The 22843-nt window shown below is 39.7% G+C and overlaps 1 protein-coding gene across 2 annotated transcripts in view; it reads right to left on the bottom strand.

Annotated features, from left to right (window-relative positions):
• Positions 1 to 9046: 9046 nt before the first annotated feature.
• ELP4 (elongator acetyltransferase complex subunit 4) overlaps positions 9047 to 22843 on the bottom strand; it is a 152204-nt gene continuing 138407 nt past the window's right edge. For both annotated transcript variants that reach the window (XM_087746727.1, XM_087746729.1), the window contains exon 10: positions 9047 to 9623. In XM_087746727.1, the coding sequence (XP_087602853.1) occupies positions 9492 to 9623 (132 nt within the window). In that variant the 3' untranslated portion in view covers positions 9047 to 9491. The remainder of the gene's footprint in view (positions 9624 to 22843) is intronic.

Here is a 22843-nt window from a genome sequence, read left to right as displayed (position 1 = left end):
TTCTGCTCAACCAGGAATGGAAATGAGCTTCCCATCCCTTCTTCCCCCGAGAGCTTTTGTGCCGTGGTTGCTGTTTCTGCAGGTGCTGATACGCGGGCAGAGGCAGCTCCCCGTAGCATTTCCCTGCCCTTCCTGGCTCTTCCCGGCCTTGCAGCTCCACCGCCTGTGGTCCAGCCGCTGGTGGCCTCCATCGAGCCATCGCTAGCCCTCTACGTCCCTTCTGAAGCCTTCTTCAGGGCAGGCTGTGCTGCAGGGCTGCAGCTTTTCACAGTCCTGCACCTCTGCAGTCGCAGCAATGCTATAAAGCAGTTGCGTGCGTGGATGAACCTTATTTTGGTGACAGGCTAGCTAGCCGCGGTGGAGAGGAGACATTTCTGGCTCACTGGCTTGTTATTGTGCCCTATGGAAGGAAGTCGGCGGGGAAAAGTCCCTGGCTGGCTGCACACTGGGAAGAAGTTAGGGCATTTGGTCCCCAGAGCGTTGCTTGCCTTGAAGAGCTGCTGCTGTGCGTGCTGGGGGCTCTGTGGGTTCCAGGCAGCCTTGCACTGCACGTCGCATCCACAGCCCTGTCAAGAGCCTTCTCCCCGGGGAGGGTCAGGGCGCGGGGCCGAGTGTGCGGGGGCTCCCACGCCTCAGCACCGGTGCCAGCTCCCAGTTGCTCGCTGGGGGCCAAGCGAGGCCCCGGAGCAGCCCCAGCGCCCAGCCGGCCTCCGGGTGCCGCTGCAAACGGGTGAGGGGGTTGTGTGCGGCTGCGTGGGGACGTGCTGCCTCGCCAGACACCGCTACCAGCCGCATAAGTGGGAAATGAAAATATGAATAGCCTCTAATACCCGTTTTCATCCCCTTTCTTCTTCTAGAGCTGTACTACGTACAAAGACTGAAATCTGCTGTAATGTATTGCTCAGTGTAACACAGCAATTTCCAAGGGTCTCCTCTTTTTACCACTCAAATTAGTGGGAGTTTTGCTATTGATTTCAATAGGAATGAGACATTTCTGTGCATTTGGTTAAAATGTATTTCATAATAACACCTTATACTTTATTTATAAGCCCCTCCTAAGGCATTTCACAAATTATAGTCACACAAGAATTGATGTGTGAGCGCTGTCTTAATAACACTGTATTTTGTATTTCAAATATTGTGTTCTAGATACAATATTTACATTTACAAGTGAAAAGGCTGCTAACCTAACAGTTATTGTTCAGAGCAGACAGCTGATGAGCCATACATGCTGATGGCGAAGCAGACATGCATACGGTGACATACGTGTTGGAACTGCCTCGCACCGTGCAGATACCGGTTTTAATTGTTTTTAAAAGGTAAGCACGAGTCGGCGTGTGCCCTGCTCCAGGAGGCAGAAAGGGCTGCTTTCTCGCCCAGGCGAGAAAGGGGATTTCACCACTTCTTTTTAGCTAGGTTTTTATTTATAAAGTGAGCAAAATGCCCCTGTAGGCTGGTTTACTTTAGGCAGCCTAATGTGGGATTTATCTTTGGGGGCCAGATTACAGTTGCAAAGAACAACCTGGGACTGATAACACACATTGACTCCCCCAGGCTTTCCAGCCATGGGTAGTCCTATTTCATTCACTCTCCATGGCCAAAGGTGGCTGGCTTTTTTTGGTTTGCCTTTTTTTTTAATTGATTTTTCCGGTATTACTGACTAAAATATATTATCTCATTTTCTCTGGGTAATATGTGCAGGTTTAGTTATGCTAAGGTTTAAACTTGTTCTGCATTTCCATGGTATAAACAGCACTAGGAAAACTGAAAATGTATCATTATTTTTTCTTTTTTTTTTCAGTTCGTTTCCATTCGCTCTTGTCCTCAGCTCCAGCAGTTGAGCATTGCTCCACATGCAGCTGATGAGGCTCTTCTGCTCTGGGAATGGTGTAGCATCTTCTTTTTAAATAACTCTTCTTTGACAGGACACCTGCTTGCCTAATGAGCTCCCGCAGCCCTGTTTCTAATCAAAAGTGTGATTGGCACCTACAAATACCCAAATACAATCCCCTCCCCATTAGAAATAGGCATATGAATTACAGACGCGAGAGCAGAGTCTGTGATGGTTGTTCGCTCTTGTTCAGACAGCAAGTATTTACGTGTCTTGCTGCGGAGAGAAGGCAGCCGCGGGTGCGTCTCCGGCTGAAGCGTGCAGGGAACCCTGAAGCCCCTGCCCTGCCCAGCATAGCAGAGGCAGAAGAAACGTTCGTCCTCTTTGGGTGGAAAACAAACCATGGAATACAGCTCCCTTTGGATTACTGCTGGAGAATGATGTTAGGCAAGTCTCTCACATATGTTACCTGTTTAGTAGTTCTTAGAGAAAATAGCAGAGGAAGAAGTAATCTGCATGAGATGTGTGGTAGTAAAGCTAGTACAGTTTGGATAGGAGCCAGGCTGGCAAGTTCCTTGTTTCAGAACGTATTTTAAATTAATTCCTCCCCTAATATTCTCTTAGATGTAAAGAAAGAAAAACCCAATGTATCAGCAGACAGTTACTTAGGGTAGCTTACTTAGGCTAGTTTACTATCCTAAGATAGTTTTCAATAGCAATCGTGTGGAAGATGAAGGTGTTTTCATAGAGGCTGCAGAAATGAAATCTCAAAGGAATGAAACCATTTGATCAGTCTGTTAACACGTACAGCTGACGTGTGACAGATTTTCTCCAGCTGCCAGAATCCCTGTTGTTTCTTTTGAAGATGGCCCTTTAGAGAAAAGGCCCCGGGAAACCTGCTTTCCCTTAAGTTTCATTGAGAACATCCGACGACTATGCTTTAACACACTGAGAATTTCAGGGCCTTCCGTACTGTTCCTTTCCTCCCCCTAGGTAATATCCCACCAGGTAATATCCCTGGTGAGACGATCGTGATTTTGAAGAGGGTGAAGGTGACAACGGGTGTCTGATGCCAGCGGGCTGTGCACTGGAGCTGCTGTGCCCCCACAAAGGACCGCGATACTGTTTTTGCTGGGCTGGTAGAGGTCTACGGTTTCTCAGGTGCTGGAGCCTGACCTCCTAAGTGGAATTGCAGCTGGGTCAGATGGTGAGCAGGCGTTTTGTGAGCGACCCAGGAGGATACTTGTTACCTTCAGGTGCCTGACAGGAGCTGTAAGTTGCATGAAATCCTCCAGCAGAGGTTGCAATTGCCTCCAGGCACCTGACAGACCTCACGTACACTCCAGCAGCTAAAATCGGTGAGGGTTGCGAATTGCAGTTCTTCCTCTCTCGGGACATACGAGCTTTTCCAGCTGCACCAGAGGAGTCTGTAGATTCACAGATAACCTCCTTCAGGTCAGGCCTATGCTGATGGATTTTGAGAAGTTTATGAACAGTTATTCCATAGAAATTACATATAGGGCAACAGAAGGGCTCTGATTTATATGGTACTGCATACAGCAGATAAACGCCTTCAGGCTGTTACAATAAATATGTTAACACCACAAGCGAAGAAAACGTATATTTCTCCCGGTAACTGTTTATGTTTTACCCTTTACACTTCTCTCTGCAAAGCTGTATTCCTATTCAGAGTCTGTAGTCTGCAGATACTGCAGGGGAGGGTTTATTTATTTTTAAAACTCCCTCTGTCAGACTGGATGAAATAAAAATCCAGTCATTTAAATTTAATATTTTCTTTGCTTTTAAAGAAGCAAGTAATCCACTTTGATTTCTCTGAATTTAAGTCAACACTGTTATTTTGCAAAATATGCATTCAAACACTTAGATTCTTAGTTAAACTAAGCTCCTGTTGGGTCTGATGACTTTCTGAGTTATGATTCAGTTGCTCTGCACAAACTGTTGTTGATTTACAGCTGTTTGGGCAAGGACACATTTAAAACTTCATAGATCCTTCTGTAGGCAAGGACTGCAAAATGGACCCCCTGTTCTGCTCCCTTGCATATATTCCTTTACTGTGTCTATCTGCTGTACTCTCCATCATGCATGAAGTAGTTGTGCCTACCTACCATACCGCTTGTGCTTCCATCCTCTTCCCCAGTGTTTTGTTGTGGTGAAGTTTTATTTGCTTGTCTGAAGCTGGCGTATTGATGGTGTATGTTTGAAGCTCCCTACCTACAATCCTTTGCTGGTTGGGAAGAACCCCTCAGTTTTGAGGTGGTTCCTGGGAAGGCTCTGTCTCCCACACAGATGGACTTGCTACTCCACTGTCTCCAAGAGCGTACTGTCAAACTCCTTCTCATTCAAGTAATTTTCCAAAATTGCTGAGCTATCCTGGACGTAGGCTGGGAAGCACCATAAATGGAAATTTCACCATGCTGGAGAATTCTTCCAAACGCTTTCCTCCGCCTGTCACTCTCTATCTGGTCTTGACTGAGTACAGCTTTATTCATTAGTTTAGCTTTTCCAAGTGCAAGGCCATGCTGGTGGCAGGAGTTTCCTTATACATGATGGATAGCAGATGTATATCTGCTGTCTGACTAGTTCATCTGCTGGATCCATAAAGATGTTGAACGTGCCCAGAGAGGAAACGGACCCATTAAAACTTCCCTGGTCAGGAATTGAGTGCCAGAGCAGCAGTTTCCAGCTATGGCTGCTATCTGAAGACGATGGGGGTAGAATGGGCATCAAGTCCTGCTAGAACGAACCCTGCCCTATTGATTTAAAATAGGTCAGGAAGGCAAATTTGTTTTGCAGCAGTGCAAGTCCCAGGCCAAGAATGATGCTCTGCACAACACAGTCCTGGTCTATGAGTAGTAGCTCTGACATACTTCAATAATATAAATAAATATGTGCTAAGAACTGCAGAAAAGTCTTACTCAAGCACCGTATTTTAAGCAAGTTTAGTTTTTTCTCCACACAATATGCTTTCCCAAAATACTGGCACTGAAAACTGCTTGATTTCATATTTAAACCCAAACCAGACCTCATTTCTGTTCTTCTCTAAGTCTCGCCCCATGAAATTTCACCAAGAGCTTTCTTTAGTCTGGTTTGCTCCAACCTGACTCCAAAAATGTAGCTGAAAGTGCACCAAAATTTACCTTTTTCAAGACTTTTTAAGAGAATGCCTCTGATGCCTTAAGTGCTGGGAGCATTCTGAGAGCATGAATGTTCAGACTCAAACTCTGCCAGCATAGAGTGAAGACTTTTATTTTGATTCTTGCTACGTTTTGGATTTAACATTTACTTTCAATGCCAGAAGACATTAAAATACCTTTTTTTTTTTTTTTTTTTTAATAGAGGAATATGCAGCTACAAATTCTCTAGATCTGCTAACATTTCAAAAAAGATCCATTGGACCTAATTCCACCAGCTTGCTCCTGGTCTAAATCATCAGTGACTTCTCTGGAAGACTTTTTAGATTAAGCTCTACAGCGCCAGAAAATCCATGTGCAAAAAAAATATAGAAAGTACAAAAGATGTCTTCATTTTGATATAAACAGAAGGTCTGCAAATTAATTTGATGGGCCTAATAACTTTCAAAATTGTTTAAAGGTGGAGTTTAAACAAGCAGCCAAGTTTTCAGCAGATGCTCCGAGATGCTTCATGCTCAACACTCTTGAAAATCTGTCTGTTCATTCAGATGCGGAGATACAGATGCAGGCATCCACTGTATTAATGAACCACTTTTGGAAAGAAAAAAAAAAAAGGGCCTAACACTTGCTTATATTAGACTAGAAACTGAAAAAAATTGTGGTGGAATTTTTGTTTCCTTTTTTTTTTTTTTTTTTTTCCCCCTGCATTTGTGTTGCCTTTTTTTCTTAAGATGAAGAGGATTCACTTTCATTCTTTTTCTACACAGGTACATCTATTATTGAATAAGCACCATCATGTGCTCAATGTGATTAAAAAAAGAAATGCAGGCCTTGCACTCAGGTAGCTCACAAGAGAAAAGAAAAGCCCCAAGAGATGTCATGGGGGATTGTACTTGCTTCCACCACCTCTTAAAGGCATAAAAGCATCTTCTTTCCTATTTCTGTTGTGCTCTGTAGTTATGGATGACATTTCTCCAGCACAGGCAAAAGAAGAAGAACACTTTATTAAATTTCTAATATATGATCCTGGAGAAATACTGGTTTAATATGTGTGTGTATGTGTTTGTGCGTGTAATACTTGTAATATACATACATTTTTAAAGGGATGTGTTACAACCTTGTGGTTTCAGAAGAACTTGATTAATAGCTCACTTTCCAATATTGACATAGTAAAGGATTTTTTGTAAGTTAGGCTTTTGCGCTTTTCCAAAAGCTGTGTTTGGAACAACATCACTATTTTATATTACATTTAAAGATGAAACCAGTGGCGTACTACCACATGTATAAAATCTGAAGTAGCTGAATGCCCATTTTCAGACGCTTGTAGCTAGTTTTACAGAAAATTGCTGCATCCTTGAAATTGCTTTTGAAATTTCTTTACAAACATAGAGGAAGACTTAATCTATCATAATATTCATCTCATGTTCCAAATACTTATATTTTGAAAACCTCAACATAACAGGAATTATATAAAGAATTCTTAATTGACACATTAAAGACACAACGTTTTAAATTTCATTACTGCTTTCTTGACTGTTTGTCACAATTCTGTAAAGATCAGGTTCTCGTGCTGAATTGGGAACGTCTTCACTGGGATGAATCTATTGTTTCTCAGTTGAGTTTCGAGGTTTCAGTTTGTAGCCTGCTAAAAAGTAGGAAGTTCTGCTTAAAAAATCGCAACAAACAAAAAAACCTCGTACCGCTATCTCTGTGGAAAACAGCCCTCTGAAAACAAGTAAGGATCGCACCGATTTTCCATCCAAGCCAACAAGGGGGCTCTGAAGATGCAAAAGAAGCTGGCAGCACATTGCAACAGCCTGTCAAAAGAGGCTGCACCCATTCTTCGATTACCTGAGCTGCACCCCTTAGTTAAATATTTGTCTTCAAATCAAGAGAAGAAAGAACTGAAGGATGTTTTGTACCCAGGAGCTTGACAGTCACAGAGTGGTTATGGGTAAAATTCACAGAGAATCACCACGTAAACACTTCTCCTGCTTCCCAAGTCAAAATTGCTTTTGGCGCAGTAAATGAAATCTACACTGGATCTACTATATATCTACATACTATCAGGTAGCATGTATATAGCATTATTTCACTTACCAGTTTACTGGATAAGCCACGTCACTGTCATATGTTGTTGTAACTGATACGATATTTTGGAAGAAAAGAAGAGAAATTTTGCTCCATGTTTTTGCCTTAGGTAAACAACACTGTACATCTGTATACTCTAATGCTTATTTTACAAAGCATGTTTAGTGGCTCAGAAAAAAAATTAATCCAGATTTGCAGAAGGAGTTCCCTTTATTATTAGAAATATTTGTCAGCTTTAATATTAACCTAACAAAGTTTTTGAAATTGAAGTCTTATAAATGCATAGGACACACATATACACATATACATATGTGGAAAACACATGTTACTTACTAACAATTTTCAGTTAATATGTTAACTAGAAATCAACTGTGACTTCAATGATACTTTCTCCCCTGTATGCTGTCAGTGACCTATTTAAATACGTTGGCAGCAATTTATGTGTCTTGTGACTTTGTATTTCACAAAGAAATACTGTGTTTTGTGTTATTTACATTAAAAAGATGTACTATATGTAAAACTTCACCTTTGTTAAAAATCACTTTATCCTACGTATTTAAATTATTTCATGCTTTCAAAAGGCACAATTAAGTATCTAATGAGAACTTCCATTCAGTGTTACACATAATACAAAAAGAGAAAAATGTTTGAGACATCAATGATAATATTTTAAATATATTGGCATAGGAAAGTAGATGTCTTTTTGCTTTATTAAACTGACAGTTCAGTTCTGAAACTTTATTTTGAAAAGAGTTAAAAAGGATTCGTGTCTTTAGAAATAAAAAATCTAACAGGCATATCTAAAAAATACAGAAGAGAAAACCTGATTGTTATTACTAATGAAATAGCTGATGACAAAATAGTAGTCTTTTTGATTTTGATCACAAAAAATAAACTGGTAGTGACAGGATATGATGGATAGATTTGACATCCTGGCAAATCACTGTCATTGATTCAATTATTCTAATTCAGAATAAAAGCTGTATACAGTATGTGTTTATGCTACAGTGGAGTTTTTTAAGTGATTGACATTCATCATATTAGTTAGACAGTTTTAAAAGCTATGTCTTTGTTTTACACAGTGTTGTCAAGAAAAAAATAAAGTAGAACCTGGATTGCGGAAAAAAAAAGCAAACCACTTAACCAACTCTTGGTTCCAAACCCATCAAAATAAGTTACCATTATTGCATCTTATTAACATGTTCTTTCAAGAGTCAATTTCAGTCCAGCCATGTAATACACTATTATAAAGACTAAATTTTGAAACTGTAATGCAATCTTACAGCTGGGTGGCTTGGAAGTTCTGTGGAGAAGAAGATATTACCTTTCAAAATGGAAGTCAGCCTCAGAAGAAAGAATGCAAACCACTTTAATTTCCAGGTCAGCTTTGCTTTACCATTCTTTTCTTTGATGAGATATACACAGAGATACATATGAAATAGTTAGAAGTTCACAAACTGTCTATCTGAGGGTACAGAAGCCTGAATTACTTGTATATTCTGCCCTGCTTTAGACCAGCATGCTGTGATACCCTTCCCTGAGCTCAAATGCACTCTTCTGGTTTTCTAGCATTAGTGTAGCTGTCGGTTTGAATTTCAATCTTGAATTATGTCTGTTGACATAATTTCATAGTGCTGACTTCAATTGTTTAGGATTACTGTTTTGAACTACATAAGGAAATAAATTCTTTTCTCTATGGTTAGTAAGTTCCATTCAAGTGCATTTTAATGCATGTAGTAAGCCATAAGGCAAAGTAATTATCTATAATATATTCTGATTCAAAAAACAACCATTCTTTCTTAATTGCTGACATATTAGAATAAAAACTATCTTATATATTTTAAATTTATTACTACATATTTAATAAACTAATGTCATTATTTCCTGAAATTTAAGAATGGTATTTCAATTACAAAAATTAATGTTTTTAAAACCATAACTGTATAATTTGCTTTCAGAATAACACGTGAACAATGAATTGCTTAGTTTCATTCCTTTATTTCAATAAACCGTCCAACTTAACTTATTATTTGTACAAAATTTTAAATGTTAGTATATAAAAAATCCATTGGGAAAAATATCCCTTCATTTTTATTGTAAAAAAAACATTTAGAAATGAAAGGGTGAGAGTAATTTTCATACTTTAAGGAAAAGAACAAAATATTGTATGTTTTCAGTTGAGCAGAACAATGGCAGGACCCAACATAACAGAAGCTTTAACAAAAAAACAAAATCCAAACAAGCTCCAAATTAGCATAAAGAAACCAGAATAAAAAAAAAAAAAGGCGGCACCATATGATAACGTGTATTTTTAAAGACTGCTGGGTCAAATCATTAAGAAAAATATTTATATAAGTCATTAACACTCATAATTAGAGTGTCATACAAAACTGAGTGAAACTGCTAAGTAGAAATCACTAGAAGTCCAGGTGCTTCTTGCCGATGGCCATAGCACCACATCCTGAGCTCAGCAGTTTGGCGGATTCTGCCAGATCCTGTTTGCTTGCGCGGCTCACTGTGTCTGACAAGTCTGGAGGCAAATGCAGTCGCTGTGGCAGGAGATTTTCAGGAGGGAGAGGGAGAGAGAGACGGGGAGAGAGAGAAGAAAGAGAGAGAGGAAAAAACAGGGAGGGGAAAAAAAGAATAATTGCAGTAGAATTTATTTTCCATAGCATATTTCAAAGTGCAGTCTTTTTCCTGACGGATCGATGTTTACTCACGCAAATAAAACACTTCCCAGACATTCTTTTAGGCTGACCTGGAAACAGTTTTGTATGTTTTCAATATATTGGATTCTGTAAATCGGAATAGATTTTTTCCTCATGAAAATTTTCCAAACAAAGTCCTAATTTGCTCAAGGTATTTAATCATATTTATGGGCATTTTTCCTTTAAAAACAAGTGTTTTGCCTGTATGTCAACCCCTACGTCAAATCCTTTGATTTCTATGGCATTACAATGTAAGTAAAGCTTTATTTCAAACATGCATACTTTGTGGCAGAGTCTGAAAATAAATGATGTGATGGTCAAAAGATGGAGAGAACTCACCCTGGTTGCAGCATTATTCTGCTAATTGTTTCTTCTTTATATTCTACTGATAGTTGTTAATAAAAACAAGCAGTGATAGTATTTGTATTTGTATAAGGCAATCATATATGCTAATCAAACCTTGCCATCCCTTGTGAGTTGTAGGAACATTACATCCATTTTACAGATGAGGAAACTGAGACACGGGTTACATGGTTGTCCACAAGCACACAGTCCTTGCATAATAAACCTTACTTTTCAACTATGACAAAAATATTTCAACTCTCCCTCTGAGGATCTTTTACATTGGAGATACATAAAAGACATGACATTACCATTTAGCTTTTGTAAAGTAAGGTGAAAATTAATGTAAAACTGAGGCTTTACTTGGTTAATTACTGGCTTGCTTTTGGGCACAGTGAGGTACTGAAAGCCGGTCAGATGAGACAGTTGAGCATCTTCTACACAGTGCAATAATTTATGACACTGGTATCATGGAAGGAGCATACTTCTTGAAAGATTTAGTAGGCAAAGGCTAAACTGTGTGGCTCTTCTTTTAAAACACACACGCTTCCGAAGGGAACAGGATAACAGTAATGGCTGCAAAACTATATTAGGAGGTTGTGGGGACTATCCTTATTCTCTGCTTTTGCTGTTTTTGTTTTTATCACAACACGTAAATACAGCTGCCTTTTGTTGAATGCCTTTGTAACTTTTGTAGGATAAGATAAGAATTCAATTAAAAAGGATAAGAAATATCTGTATTTACAGTGGGCTGACTGTTCAAGTCATTGCTGGCTTTGAGATTGTGCAATTAGACATAACTTGAGAGGTGGTCCAAAGTGCTGCCTACCACTGGCCACTGCTGGTTGTGGGCAGCGCAAGGAGAAGAACGTATGCTAAGTTGTTGTCTTCTCCCAGGGAAGGAAATGCATAAAGTAACACACGTGGAGTAGGAAAGCCTGCTCCCAGGGTGAGATGACATACCTCTGTGTTGAAATAGGAGAAATATGTGTACTTATTTGTAGCACTTTGCCTATGAAGCACAATTTATGTATCAAAAAACAACCCCTGTATATACCATTTAGTAACTATGGAGCTCTTACATTTCACCGTATTAAAATCAGTGCTGTGCTATAGTATCCTTCACTTACAGTTCTTCCCTTATTCCTAAGAAGGTTAAGTATGGCTGTGGATGTGAACTGTGGTCCATGATGCCTCATTTCTACATCAACACAATATAAACTGGGCACGTGCCTATCTTGTTTGTCTGCTGAGAGAAATGTTTCCTAGGCAAGAGCCAACGTACAACTTGGATTGTATGAGGGGGGCTGTAACCACTGGAAAACAAAGGATGAGGAAACACCAGAAAGTGCAGGGGAGCACTCGGCAGATCTTTCAGTCACATTTTCTTTCCAAGAGAGTACAGTACTCTGGTAGCAGGGTACAGGGTATCTGGTACATGGGAGGCAGGGAGACAAGTGAACTAATCCAACCTTCTCCCACTCACTGTTAGCATCTCTCCGCCCTCACTGGGGAGCGGGAGACGCGGCTTCCTCTAGGGGAAATGTAGTACCGCTGTCTTCCTCCTGCAATTACTGACCCTTTTGCCAAGCCTGCCACATGGATTCAGAGCAAGGTGATGAAGGGCAAACAGAACCGAGACTCGGCAAACTCATCTTACGGAGGGACTAACTAATATCACAGACAGGGAAGAAATGTAAACCCTGCCACACTGGCTTGAACTTAAAGTGTGGTCAAAAGAAAAAAAAACATCTTTTATATTTACAAAGCCTCTTAGTCAATGCTGTGTTCGTTTGCTAATATATATTATAAACGGAAAATAGACAGAAGACTATTTATAAATTTGCAAAGACTCAGATAGGAAAAGTAAAAATTAAAGATCCTCAGATTGGATGGTGGGACTGAATTAAGCTTTTACAGATGTATTTGTTATGATACAGTGTTTCATTATACATGCATATACTCTTCTTCCCCCATCTTATTCAGTGAAGAGGATTCACACTGCTCATTTAGTGACTGGCTATTCAGTATTTTGTTTTCTTGTCACTGTTTACTCTGAACTTTTCTGACATATTTATTGTACACTATTCAAACCTTGTTCTGAAGACAGAATGGCTTTTCAATAGCACATGTCAGTATATAGCACTTGAATGCTTCACAAATACCAACTGTGTTATTTTCCTAGTATTCTCGTGAGATGAGGAAGCAAAGTTACCTCCATTTTAGGGACAGGGAATTGAGGCACATAAAACACATGGCAAAAGGTATCTACTAATTTCAGAAACACAATCTGAGGCATTTAGGACTTGCTTTTCCAGAATGTTTAGCATTGTACAGCATTTCACATGATCAAATGCTAACTTCATTTGCAGCTGTGAGTGCTTAGTACTTCTTAAAGAACCTCAAGTCCGGCACTCAGAAAATGAGAGACACAAAGTAAGAGTACTGAAATAAAAATGCTGGGTTGAAGCGACATGATCACACAGAAGCTCAGTGGTATAGGCAGAGACACATCATACCTTCGACGATATCCTTCAATTGTCTTAATTACGAGACCATCCCTCCTGCAATCCTTGCCCTCTCTACAATCCCAATTTTCAAACATTACAACAAATTGCTGGTTCTCCAGGAAGCATATTTCACTGCTTATGCCACATTCATCCTCAGATCAGATGTATTCAGAACAATAAACAACACTAGGGTCCTCTGAAAACAACTGAATATTATCCTGCCATTAAGATCTGAATCATAGCACACACACGCTACCTCTGAATAAAGCCTGAATAGGCATTTCAAAATATCATTCCTTACATTTTCGGTGCACAGCTTAAAAATATAAACAGGGCTGCAAATATTAATACTATTAAATATTTTAACACCATAAAAAATATTCTGAATTTTAAACCACAAGCAAACTGGAGATTCATTGCATGGCATTATACAGACATCCACAGGTTAAACAACAGGCCTTTATTTTTGGCACCAACAGGGACATTGCGGTCACTTGAACTAAGGCAGTAAGTGATAGCATGAATAGGCTGTGATCCTTTTAGAACACCAGCATTACAGAACGATCAGACATTTGCACAGATATTTGCTGACCACAGAGAAACAATCACATTTAAAGTCCCAGTTTACGACAAAATGTTTTCTGCTGGACAGACTTCTCTGCTATTTCTGAGGCTGTGACCTCCATCCCTTTCAATCTCTCTTTCTCTTATCAGTCTGATAAGAATCAGGCTGATTTTGCTTACATCGGCAATCCCAGTCCTCGTTGCCCAGGCCTCCCATCCTGCAACTGGTCTTCATGACAAAAACGCCCCTTCTCTGGTTATCTGCACTCCCCAGCCTTGCCCCAGCCAGTCTCAGCTTTATGTTTCCAAGCTCTTCATTCCTGCTCCTGCCAGTCCTGGGTTTCTCTTGCCCATTTATTCCCATCTTCCATTCCTTGCTCACATGCCTAGGTCCAAATTCAGTGCCAGGACACCCTTCCTTGCCTCAGCCCCTTGCTCTCCTCATCCCCTATTTTGTCCTCCTCTTCTTCCCACTTGTTCTTGATCTGCCCTTCTTCTTGATCTGCTGGCACCGCGCTCTGCCCCCCTTCCTGCCCCTGCCCCTCTCCTCTGCCCCAGTGCCCCCTGCCCAGAGTGTGGGTACAGGCACCTGCTCGCCTCCCGCTCCGAAAAGCAGGTACGTCCCTGGAAAAGGGTCAAGCTGAATACGCAGTACTGAGTGTGCCTGCACCAAACAGCGATGGATTTTCACAGGACAGCAAAAACACATCCCTGGCATAAATGCAAGCCATAAAATTGCATATTTTCACCTGTTCTTTTAAATAATTGAAGGTTTTCATTAAAATATTCCAGCGTGTGGATAAAGACAAAACTTCCTGTAGCCTACAGCAAGCTGGCAGGGCAACAATATTTTAAGGCAAAATGGTCATAGTCTGGCTAAAGGAAATAAGCAAGTGAAAATAGGATCCTATAATCGCCCTCCTTGTGATAACGTCCTAAAGCCTGTATCAAAGAAAGGTAAAGTTTGTCAGTGTAAAAACTAGGCAATGCTGGAGTAAACTTCCTTTGTGCAGAGTTAATTGTGTATCTGCGTTATTACAGTGTGTTTAATGGCATGATCACACACTACTTTCACCTATGCAGGCTGTCAGAAAGGTTTAAACTTAGGATCAGGCTCTACGCTTCATTCACTCGATTAAGAAATAGCTGGCTATGGGGGAAGGCTATTACTTGCTGTACAAGACATAGCTAGGGAAGGGGCACGATGTGAGCGCTGGTGCTTCCCGCCTGCTCTGTTTCGGGCAGGTCCCGAAGGCTTTGCGGTGATAGGAACAATTACACTGAACCCAGCTAAGCACACAGCTTTAGGGCATGCATTACGAAAGGAACAGTTCAGACAAAACTTATTACATACTTTGCCTCTGCTCCTCCCTCTGCCTGAAGAAAACTTCTAATTACTTTATTTGTTCTCAATGGGGAAAAAAAAAATAGAAGTGGAAGATAAGACAGGCCAGAAAGGACACCGAGCAATCCCAGTCGTTTAGTCAGCGCTGAGGATGAAACACAGCACTGATGGTTTTCTGACACTGGTCTGCCTTGTAAGACTGGGATGTAAAGATCCAAGACATGGCTATTCTAGGAACTTCCAGTGGGCTGGTACATTTGGTTGGGGTGTAATTTATTTTCTTTTTAAACCAACAAAATCCCTAGTAGACAAAAATACTATCGAGTGCTTTTGCCAGTGTAGCCTATTGTATCAGGGGGATTGTTTTACAGATTTTTTTATAAAAACCAGACTTTCCAATGTAAGACTTTTTTTCTCTTCAGTATTAAGAGGATTGACCAGCAGTTTTCCTAGCAACCTCTCCTGATGTTGATTGTACCTCAGTTACAAAATGCATAGAAACAGTACTGAGGCTTTAACTGACTATAAAAGGGGTTGAAAATAAAGTAAAAATCATATAACTGAACCTAAGTATCCAATGACAGGTTAAACAAAGAGATAGCTACTAGAGATAATGTTAAAGAACTGATTACTATACAACTATACACATGCTACACACATTCTAAGGAATCTATTGGCACCGCATTGTGGAGGCAACTAGTGAAATCCAGTATTATACCTACCCAGCATAAACAACAATCAGTTCATAAAATTCCTTTTCAGATTTGAGGAAATGTGCGTCCGTACAGGTTGTTTTTACACTGGCTAAAATACTCAGAAATAATTGAGGTGGAGGACATTCAAGAAACAGCAACATTTTATAAAATTAATTAAGGGCTACTAAAATCACATATTCTGTAAAATGCTTTAAGCAATAAAAAGTATAAAAATGTTTAGCAACAATATGATAAGCAGATATACATATATTGGCAAAAATCTAAACCCAAAGTAATTCTTCATATTACTCCAAAATCATTATTATATTGTTGGCAAACAAATAAATAATAACATGAGTGATGCAAAATCATTGAATCTCATAAAAAAGAGCTGGTAGTTCAGGTAGGAATTCATTCTTAATTTGATATATAATAAAATAATTCCACTAAATTTAAACTTGTGACTCTGCTAACAGTTACATGAAGCTTTAACAACTGAGTCCAAACTTCCAAAAATTAAACTTAAAAAAAATCTCCTTACAATTCCATTTATTTGGATCTTTGAAAAAAAAATTGCTTATTAGTCTATTATGGCTGCAGTCCTGCCTTGGGGCAGGGAGATGGGTTAATGACCTCTCTAGATCCCTTCTAGTTCCATTTGCTACAACTCCATGAAGACTGAAGTCACCAAAGCCGAAGGGATTTGGTTTAGGGGGAAGAGGGGGGTGGGGAGAAGAATTTTAGGAATGCTGGGAAAATGAAAGATGCAGACTCCTAGTTGGGGAGCTTTATAGCCTACTTATTTCTCTTTGAAGCAGAACTCTTGCCATTCCATAAGGCCCACACAAGAGAGAACAGGAACAGTCAGTGGTACAGAGGCCGAGCTCCTGTTAGTGTTTTCTCTTCTGCTTATGATGCCCATAATGCACCCCTTGCATTATGTTCTCCCTTTTATGTCTTTTTGTTATTACCTCATTTATAATTACTAGTAATTATTTCTATTATCATAGTACCTAAGAAAAGACTTCAGCATTTCTGTAGCTATCATGAAAAAGGTGGGTTTTAAGGAGAAATCTGCAGGAGGTCAGTAATGCAGCTGTATAAAACCTCCTTGTAGAGTGAAGAACCCCATTTCTTGCTTGAAAATTATTGAACCGTCAAGTGATCGTCACCATTACCTGACGGGAAATAGACTTCTTGATAATGAGTAAGATCTCCCAGGCAGGCTGGGGAAAAGGACGTGGAGGCCTTTGGAAATGAAAACAAGCAACTTACATCTTAAGAAAAGAGGGAGCCAGTGGAGGGATGCCGAATTACTCCACAGCCACTGAGCAGTCTCTTTATCTTTGCAGTGCAGAAGACTGTCCCAAACGGGAGGCTTTAGCTGCCAGTGCTCGCAGCCAGCTGTGATACAGTGCAGCTGTGCAGCCCCAAACTGGGCTGCTGGGTGACAAAGAGCTGTGCAAGAAGGAGCTGGCAAAGCCCTGCCAGGTGGTCTGCTCAGGCCCTGGCCATTTTCCTGTGCTGCTGCTGTGCCAGGGCCCGACCATGGAGCTTGCTGATCCGAGTATGATCCTCACCTGCTGCCCTGACTTCTCAGCTTGAGAGTGGACTTGCCTCATAACTATGGATCTGTCGGGCAGTCACCAGGACTGGTGGTTGACCCTGGTTACGTTCACTGAACCTGCTCTGCTCTTCTTATTTGGGCAGTGGGCGAAGGATTTAATAGTGGTGGCTGAGCCCACCAGGGACATTGGGTATACCTTCAACACAATGGCAACACGTAGCACTGATTCTCTGAAGTGCCCCAAGCCACAGCTTCAAGGCCATTGCAATATGTCTGTTTATGTGGTGAAAGAGGTCCTGAATAAACAGGTTTACTTGACGTCCCCACAGCCTGCATCTTGCATTTCTAACTGAGGTAGCTGCCAAATCGTTACAAACTCCTTAGGAGATACACATTTCAGGAGCATCTTAGCCTTGCCAGTCAATGACTTTACTGCGTTCTTAACAGGTCATCACCAAGCACAGTAACTAACTGGTCTTCTTGGCAAAAACAAATTACTACCTTTGGGCTTAATATAAACACAGAGATGTGCAGGTATGAAATGGAATTTCTTCTAGAGAGAAGAGTTTGTCCAAATATTTGACATGGAGGTGACTATAAGTTTTGGCCTTTTCCCTTGCCAAGTTGCCAACTGAGAGACACCAGGTATGTGTATTATGATGAAATTAGTTGTATCTTATACGATACGTAGTCTACTGGAGTGACATATCACTTATGCTGACATAACTTTCTAACAACTCACATACAAATCTGACAATACCACTATGAAAAGATACAAAATTCTTATTAATGCCACAAAACCTAAAAAAATTCTCAATGGCAAAACATTAAGCCCTTTACTACTGAAGAAATTATAAGCTCTCACAGCAAGGACTAGAAAAGTCATTCCAACCGGCCTAGACCCGTGTCAGGTAGAAATCATATGATAGTCCTGAAATTTGGTTACGACTAGTGTCTCACAATCTGTAATATTTATCTTGTGGAGAGAATGGTGCCAAGCTATCCTCCCATAACTGCATTTAGGTCTTAGGCAAACTATTTTTAAACTAATTTACTAAGAATCTCTTACATTCCTGTTCACATTACAATTTTCTTGGTATTTTAACAAATTCAGGAGACAAACCAGTTGGTAACTATTTTTCTGTATAATGGACATGAACTCAGTTTCTTCTTGTTCTGCTATATTCACAGATGCTACGTGACCATTTCTAAATCACAGCAATGGATAAATTTGCTAAACTGATTATAAAGACAAAAGACTTGACTTTTAAAAAGAGCATTCTAAAATTTTCTACTTTTCAGGTAACTGTGATTGACTTATAACTAATCACAACTATATCAACCCATGTTAAAATAAGCACATCTACCATATGCATTTCCTATTTCTTTTTTTTTTTAAGTTGAAGCATAATCTGAGCCGTCAAAATTAATTATTGTTAACATCAGGTGTTGAGAGAAGGCTTCCACTAAGAATAGCTGATAAATATACTTCTACCTACATATTCCTGCCTGTCTGCTAAAGGACACATTGCTAATATGAAAATAACTTTTTATTCATAGCTAATAGTACTTAAAATACTTGAACACAATTCTAAAACTCTTATTTTCCATTACTTACAGAATGTAAAATAAAACTCGGATAATTCTCACTTTCACCTCATTTGCAGGACAGTGATGTTTTGTTGTGGGTTTCCAATACTACAAAGAGGTTATTTAAACAGTGACTTTAAAGACACCTGGCAAAATTAAGAACCATTAATAAACCCACATCCCTTTGTGACAGATTTTGTAAAAGCCATTTTACATTTCAGAACGCTGAACCTTAATATATGCCTCTTCAGTGCAGCTTTCCAGTGTATCTGCTTTACAGAAGTGATATGATAATATCCAAGAGAATTCAATTCAAACTGTGCTGATTCGTTTGGATGTGCCACATGGTACTGTTTCTGTTCTCTGACCAGAAAACTATGCAAAGTACTTAAAATCTGAATTCCTGGGCCTGAATTTAAAACTCAGTTTATTTAAACACTGGCTGTTGCAAAGCAAAAGTCTTTCCGAGATCATTTGTGCCAATAAAATTCTATTCTGTACATGTTTGTGCAAAATGAATCCCTAGAGGATTTCAGGTGGCTGAAGAAGTTCCTGTAACATGTGAGTAGAGACAGGTGGGTTTTTGTATGTGCAGCATTAGGCACTGCTCTTCAGTGACAGGAAAGGAAACAACAGACAATTGTCTGAACAAACTCTTTCATTCCAAAGAAAAACTCCAAGATGTGTTAAAGACTATTTGCTACATGTGAAGGGACACAAGGGAAAGATAAAAATATCAGGAAGATTTACCTTCTCTGATGCTTGAGAATGCCGAATGTTTGGCACCAGAGAGTGCTCTAAATCACACATACAAGTAACAGACCCACTTCATATAATAACTGTAGTCTCTGCATAATGAAGAAGGTCCACATGTTATAAAGGGGGCTGGATTAATCAGTGATGGTTATAGACTATCCAGGGACTACAGCTGTTCAGCTGCTCATCTGATCCAAAATTGAGAGAAATACATGGTACTCTTACAACCAGAACTGTACGAAATATTTACATAGCATACTACTGTAATACTTATTGATCCAGCTCTTACCAAGCACATATTGAAAGGCTGCCTCTGTCCTGAAGAGTTTACAGTCTGAATACACAAAGTGGGTAAAAAGGAAGAGTGAAAGATAAAATATCCAGGAAGAATGAAAAATGTCATGATATATAAATACTGTATTAATGAGAAAGCTTTTTTTCCCTTCTAACTGAAAAAATGTTCTATGAGAAAGAGTACCCTGCATAGAAGGGCAAGTGGAAGCGAATGGGGAAAAAATTAAGTGACAAAGGGCTGAAGATAGAGTGAAGGAAGGGAAAGATGAAGGGCAGGAGGAGACATATTATCTAGGCGCATTATAGTTGAGATTGGAGTACGTTGTCTAAAAGCTGAAGGGAAATACTGTTCTAAATTCAAACAGTAGTTCATGAGTCTGAAGGTATCACCTATATCCAAAGCAAGCAGACTAACATGGCTCCTGTAGATCTGTTCTTTCTGCTGAATTTCTCCTCCCTGGGCTTACATAAGAGGAGTGTGGGACCTGTGATGCAAGTCTGCTCTCAGGACAGTCCGGATGGATGCTAATGTTAATGTCACATACTCTTCCCTGACGGATTCACTCGACCTAATTGCAGCTGTCTACAAGTCAGCCATTCAGTCTAACCTATATTATATACTCAGGATGAGATGAGTCATCCTTGCAAGTGCTTGCCCATCTCTGCTGATTATTTAGGAAACCTGGATGACTAGTTTAAACTAAATTCTTAACTTGGAAAGTAAAAGGTTGAGGAGAGGAATTCAGTCCTACAACTATATGAAGCTTCTCACTGAATCAGTGCCTCCACTATATCTCCTCTTTCTTTGAATGACATTGCAACGTGCCATGAAGTACGGGTTTCGTATCAAACCACAGATGGCTCACTGGCAACGTTCCAGAGTTGCTGGCGACGCCCGTGCTGCTCTACAACAACTTGGGTCTCTCTACTGGGAAGCTTGAGAAGTGTTCAAGACACTGTGTGTACAAACAAGCCATGTAAGTGAGGAGGAGGTATAAATAGCATTCAGAGACAGAAGCATCTGTTCTAGGAGGTCCAACATATTGCAATGTTACCGTCACCCTCTACAATTTCAGCTAAGTTGGAAAACTAACCAAATATTTGAGTTCGCATCCAAAGCTATCTGTTAAAGTTCACTGTAACCTATCAAGTTTCTGTCTCAGTTTAAATATTTTGTTACGTTTCAGAAAACTCATTAATACATCCATTTAAAACCCACCGTTTTTATCTCAGGGTGTGCAACAACACAAATAACTGATAAAATGTATTCTGCCTCTTGATAAAATTGTCCACATAGATTTCAACACTTCACAGAAAGGTTACGCTCCAAGACAGGTAACTTGCACTGGCAAGTCTCCGTTACAAGCTCATTTCAATGCCTGTTTTGCCAACTCAAAAAAGAGAGGTAACAGAAATGCAAACAGACTTCTAAATTGAACAGTTCTGCCAGCTATTGTTAAAATACACATTGCCTACAAACCTCCATTGAGTTTAAGTATCTAGTCTCCATAGATCCTATGAAACTTAGTTTAATGAAGTGCTTTCCCAAGAAGAACAGGAGAAAATGGGAGCTGCTCTGAGACTCTGGACCAGCCCAGCTGTGAGCTGCCCCACTGCTGCCTCAGAGGTTTTTCTAGGTTTTGTATACATCGACTATGCTTATTTCCTCCTATACATCAGTTTCAGAAGTTGTGTGTACAAACACAATACAACATGTAACTATACATGCAAATGCGCACATTACTTATGGCTGCATACGAGTTACTGACGATGGTTAATGTGTCTACCTACAGAATGTCTCCAACGCATGCAGTATTGCTCTAGAAAGCACGGCGACAGTGTGAGCTGGATTGTTTTACATTTGACTACACAATGCAGACCATACAATATGTCCCTGAATGCCGCTGTTTCAAGAGACCAGTGTCACAGGTTTGGCAAGTTGCTGCTTATGAAGAAGGAGAGTGCAGGGGGGCAATACGTAGATGCTAGCTGGGGGGGTATTGTTGTTTTATACTGGAAGTAGCCCTATGCTCGGTAGTCTATTTACTTTTTTAGGTCAGCTAGAATTAGAAAATTTCCATTGCTAGGCAGCCCAGCACATCTGTGAAACACTTCTGGGCGTTCAGACCTGAAGCACACACTGCCCAAAGGGAAGATTCATTACCCCGTGTTACACGGCACGCCCGTCCCTCCCCCAGATGGCACAAGGGCTTCGGCAACAGGAAAGCGCCTTCGTGCACAAACATATTACATGACCAGAACACAACAATTAGCATATTTGTAAAGCTTCAGGGATAGGAACAATTTAATAGCTTTTTGAAGCAGACTAATTTTCTGGAGCTTTTTATCTTTTTTTCTTTTTTTTTTTTTTATTTTGCTTTTCATGCATGGACAAGTTCTCCTTTGCTACAGGTATTTTCTGAGTCTGCCTGGCAGGATTATTATGTGTAGAGAAACACAAATTATTCAATCATTTTAAAACAGTGCTAGAGAAATGAAAAAGTGCTATTTAAGTGCAAACTATTATTACTAATTTGTGTTTTAAAAGCAAGTATCAGTTAGATAAATGTATTGCTGGTTTACAAAATTCTGCACATTTACAAACCAAGGTTGCTAAACAGACGACCAGTTTGTTTATGTTTACAGCTTTTCACAAGCTAGAAACTTCAGCTCTGCAATGGTAAATGCAACTGTCAGATGCTCCACGCTAAGGCAAAAACCAGGCCAGAAGAGAAAGAAAAAATATTTCTGCTCTCATTGTCTTCTCACCCTGAAAACTGGCATTGATATAGGAAGTATGTTCAGGTCCTGTAACTCCCAAGTGAGGATGTAGAAATTATGTGATTCATATTTTAATATCTCTTATTTTCAGTACTAATCCCTCATGACTCATGAGGGCTACAGTTTAAAATTCCAGTTAACGAAGCCTTTTGTAGTATTACTACCAAATAATCTTAGACTTCAGAAATCACTGAAGTGTAATTTAATATCATGATGTTGGATTACCCTGTTTTGGTATGAAAACATACCGTGGCACATTTTTACTCAGTGATTGATATTGCTTATATAAAAAAATATAAAAACTGCATTGGTTGACCACCCTTTTGCAAGCCAATGCTTTAAAGGAAGTTTAAGCACAGAATAAGGAGTTGCTGGGGAAAGGTTAAAAGACAGGTCACACCAATTCCTTTTTAAATGACTCTATCTAAGACAGTAGGACTCAGTGTAAACTGAACAAATATGTTCAATATGAATGACAGAAACTGGTATCACATTAAAGCAAGACATTTGTGAGTAATTGAGATTAAAATAAACATTACTATTTATCTGGAAGTTGGGGGGGAGGGCTGAACATTTGAGCAAGTTCCTACATCGAAAATATGTTTTGTACAGAAACT

This window comes from Nipponia nippon, unplaced genomic scaffold (genome assembly GCF_047370975.1).
Source record: "Nipponia nippon isolate SJK-2023a ecotype South Korea unplaced genomic scaffold, ASM4737097v1 scaffold_10, whole genome shotgun sequence".
Taxonomy (NCBI): domain Eukaryota; kingdom Metazoa; phylum Chordata; class Aves; order Pelecaniformes; family Threskiornithidae; genus Nipponia; species Nipponia nippon.
The sequence above is the reverse complement of the archived record's forward strand: the minus strand, read 5'-3'. Positions and strand labels throughout refer to the sequence as shown.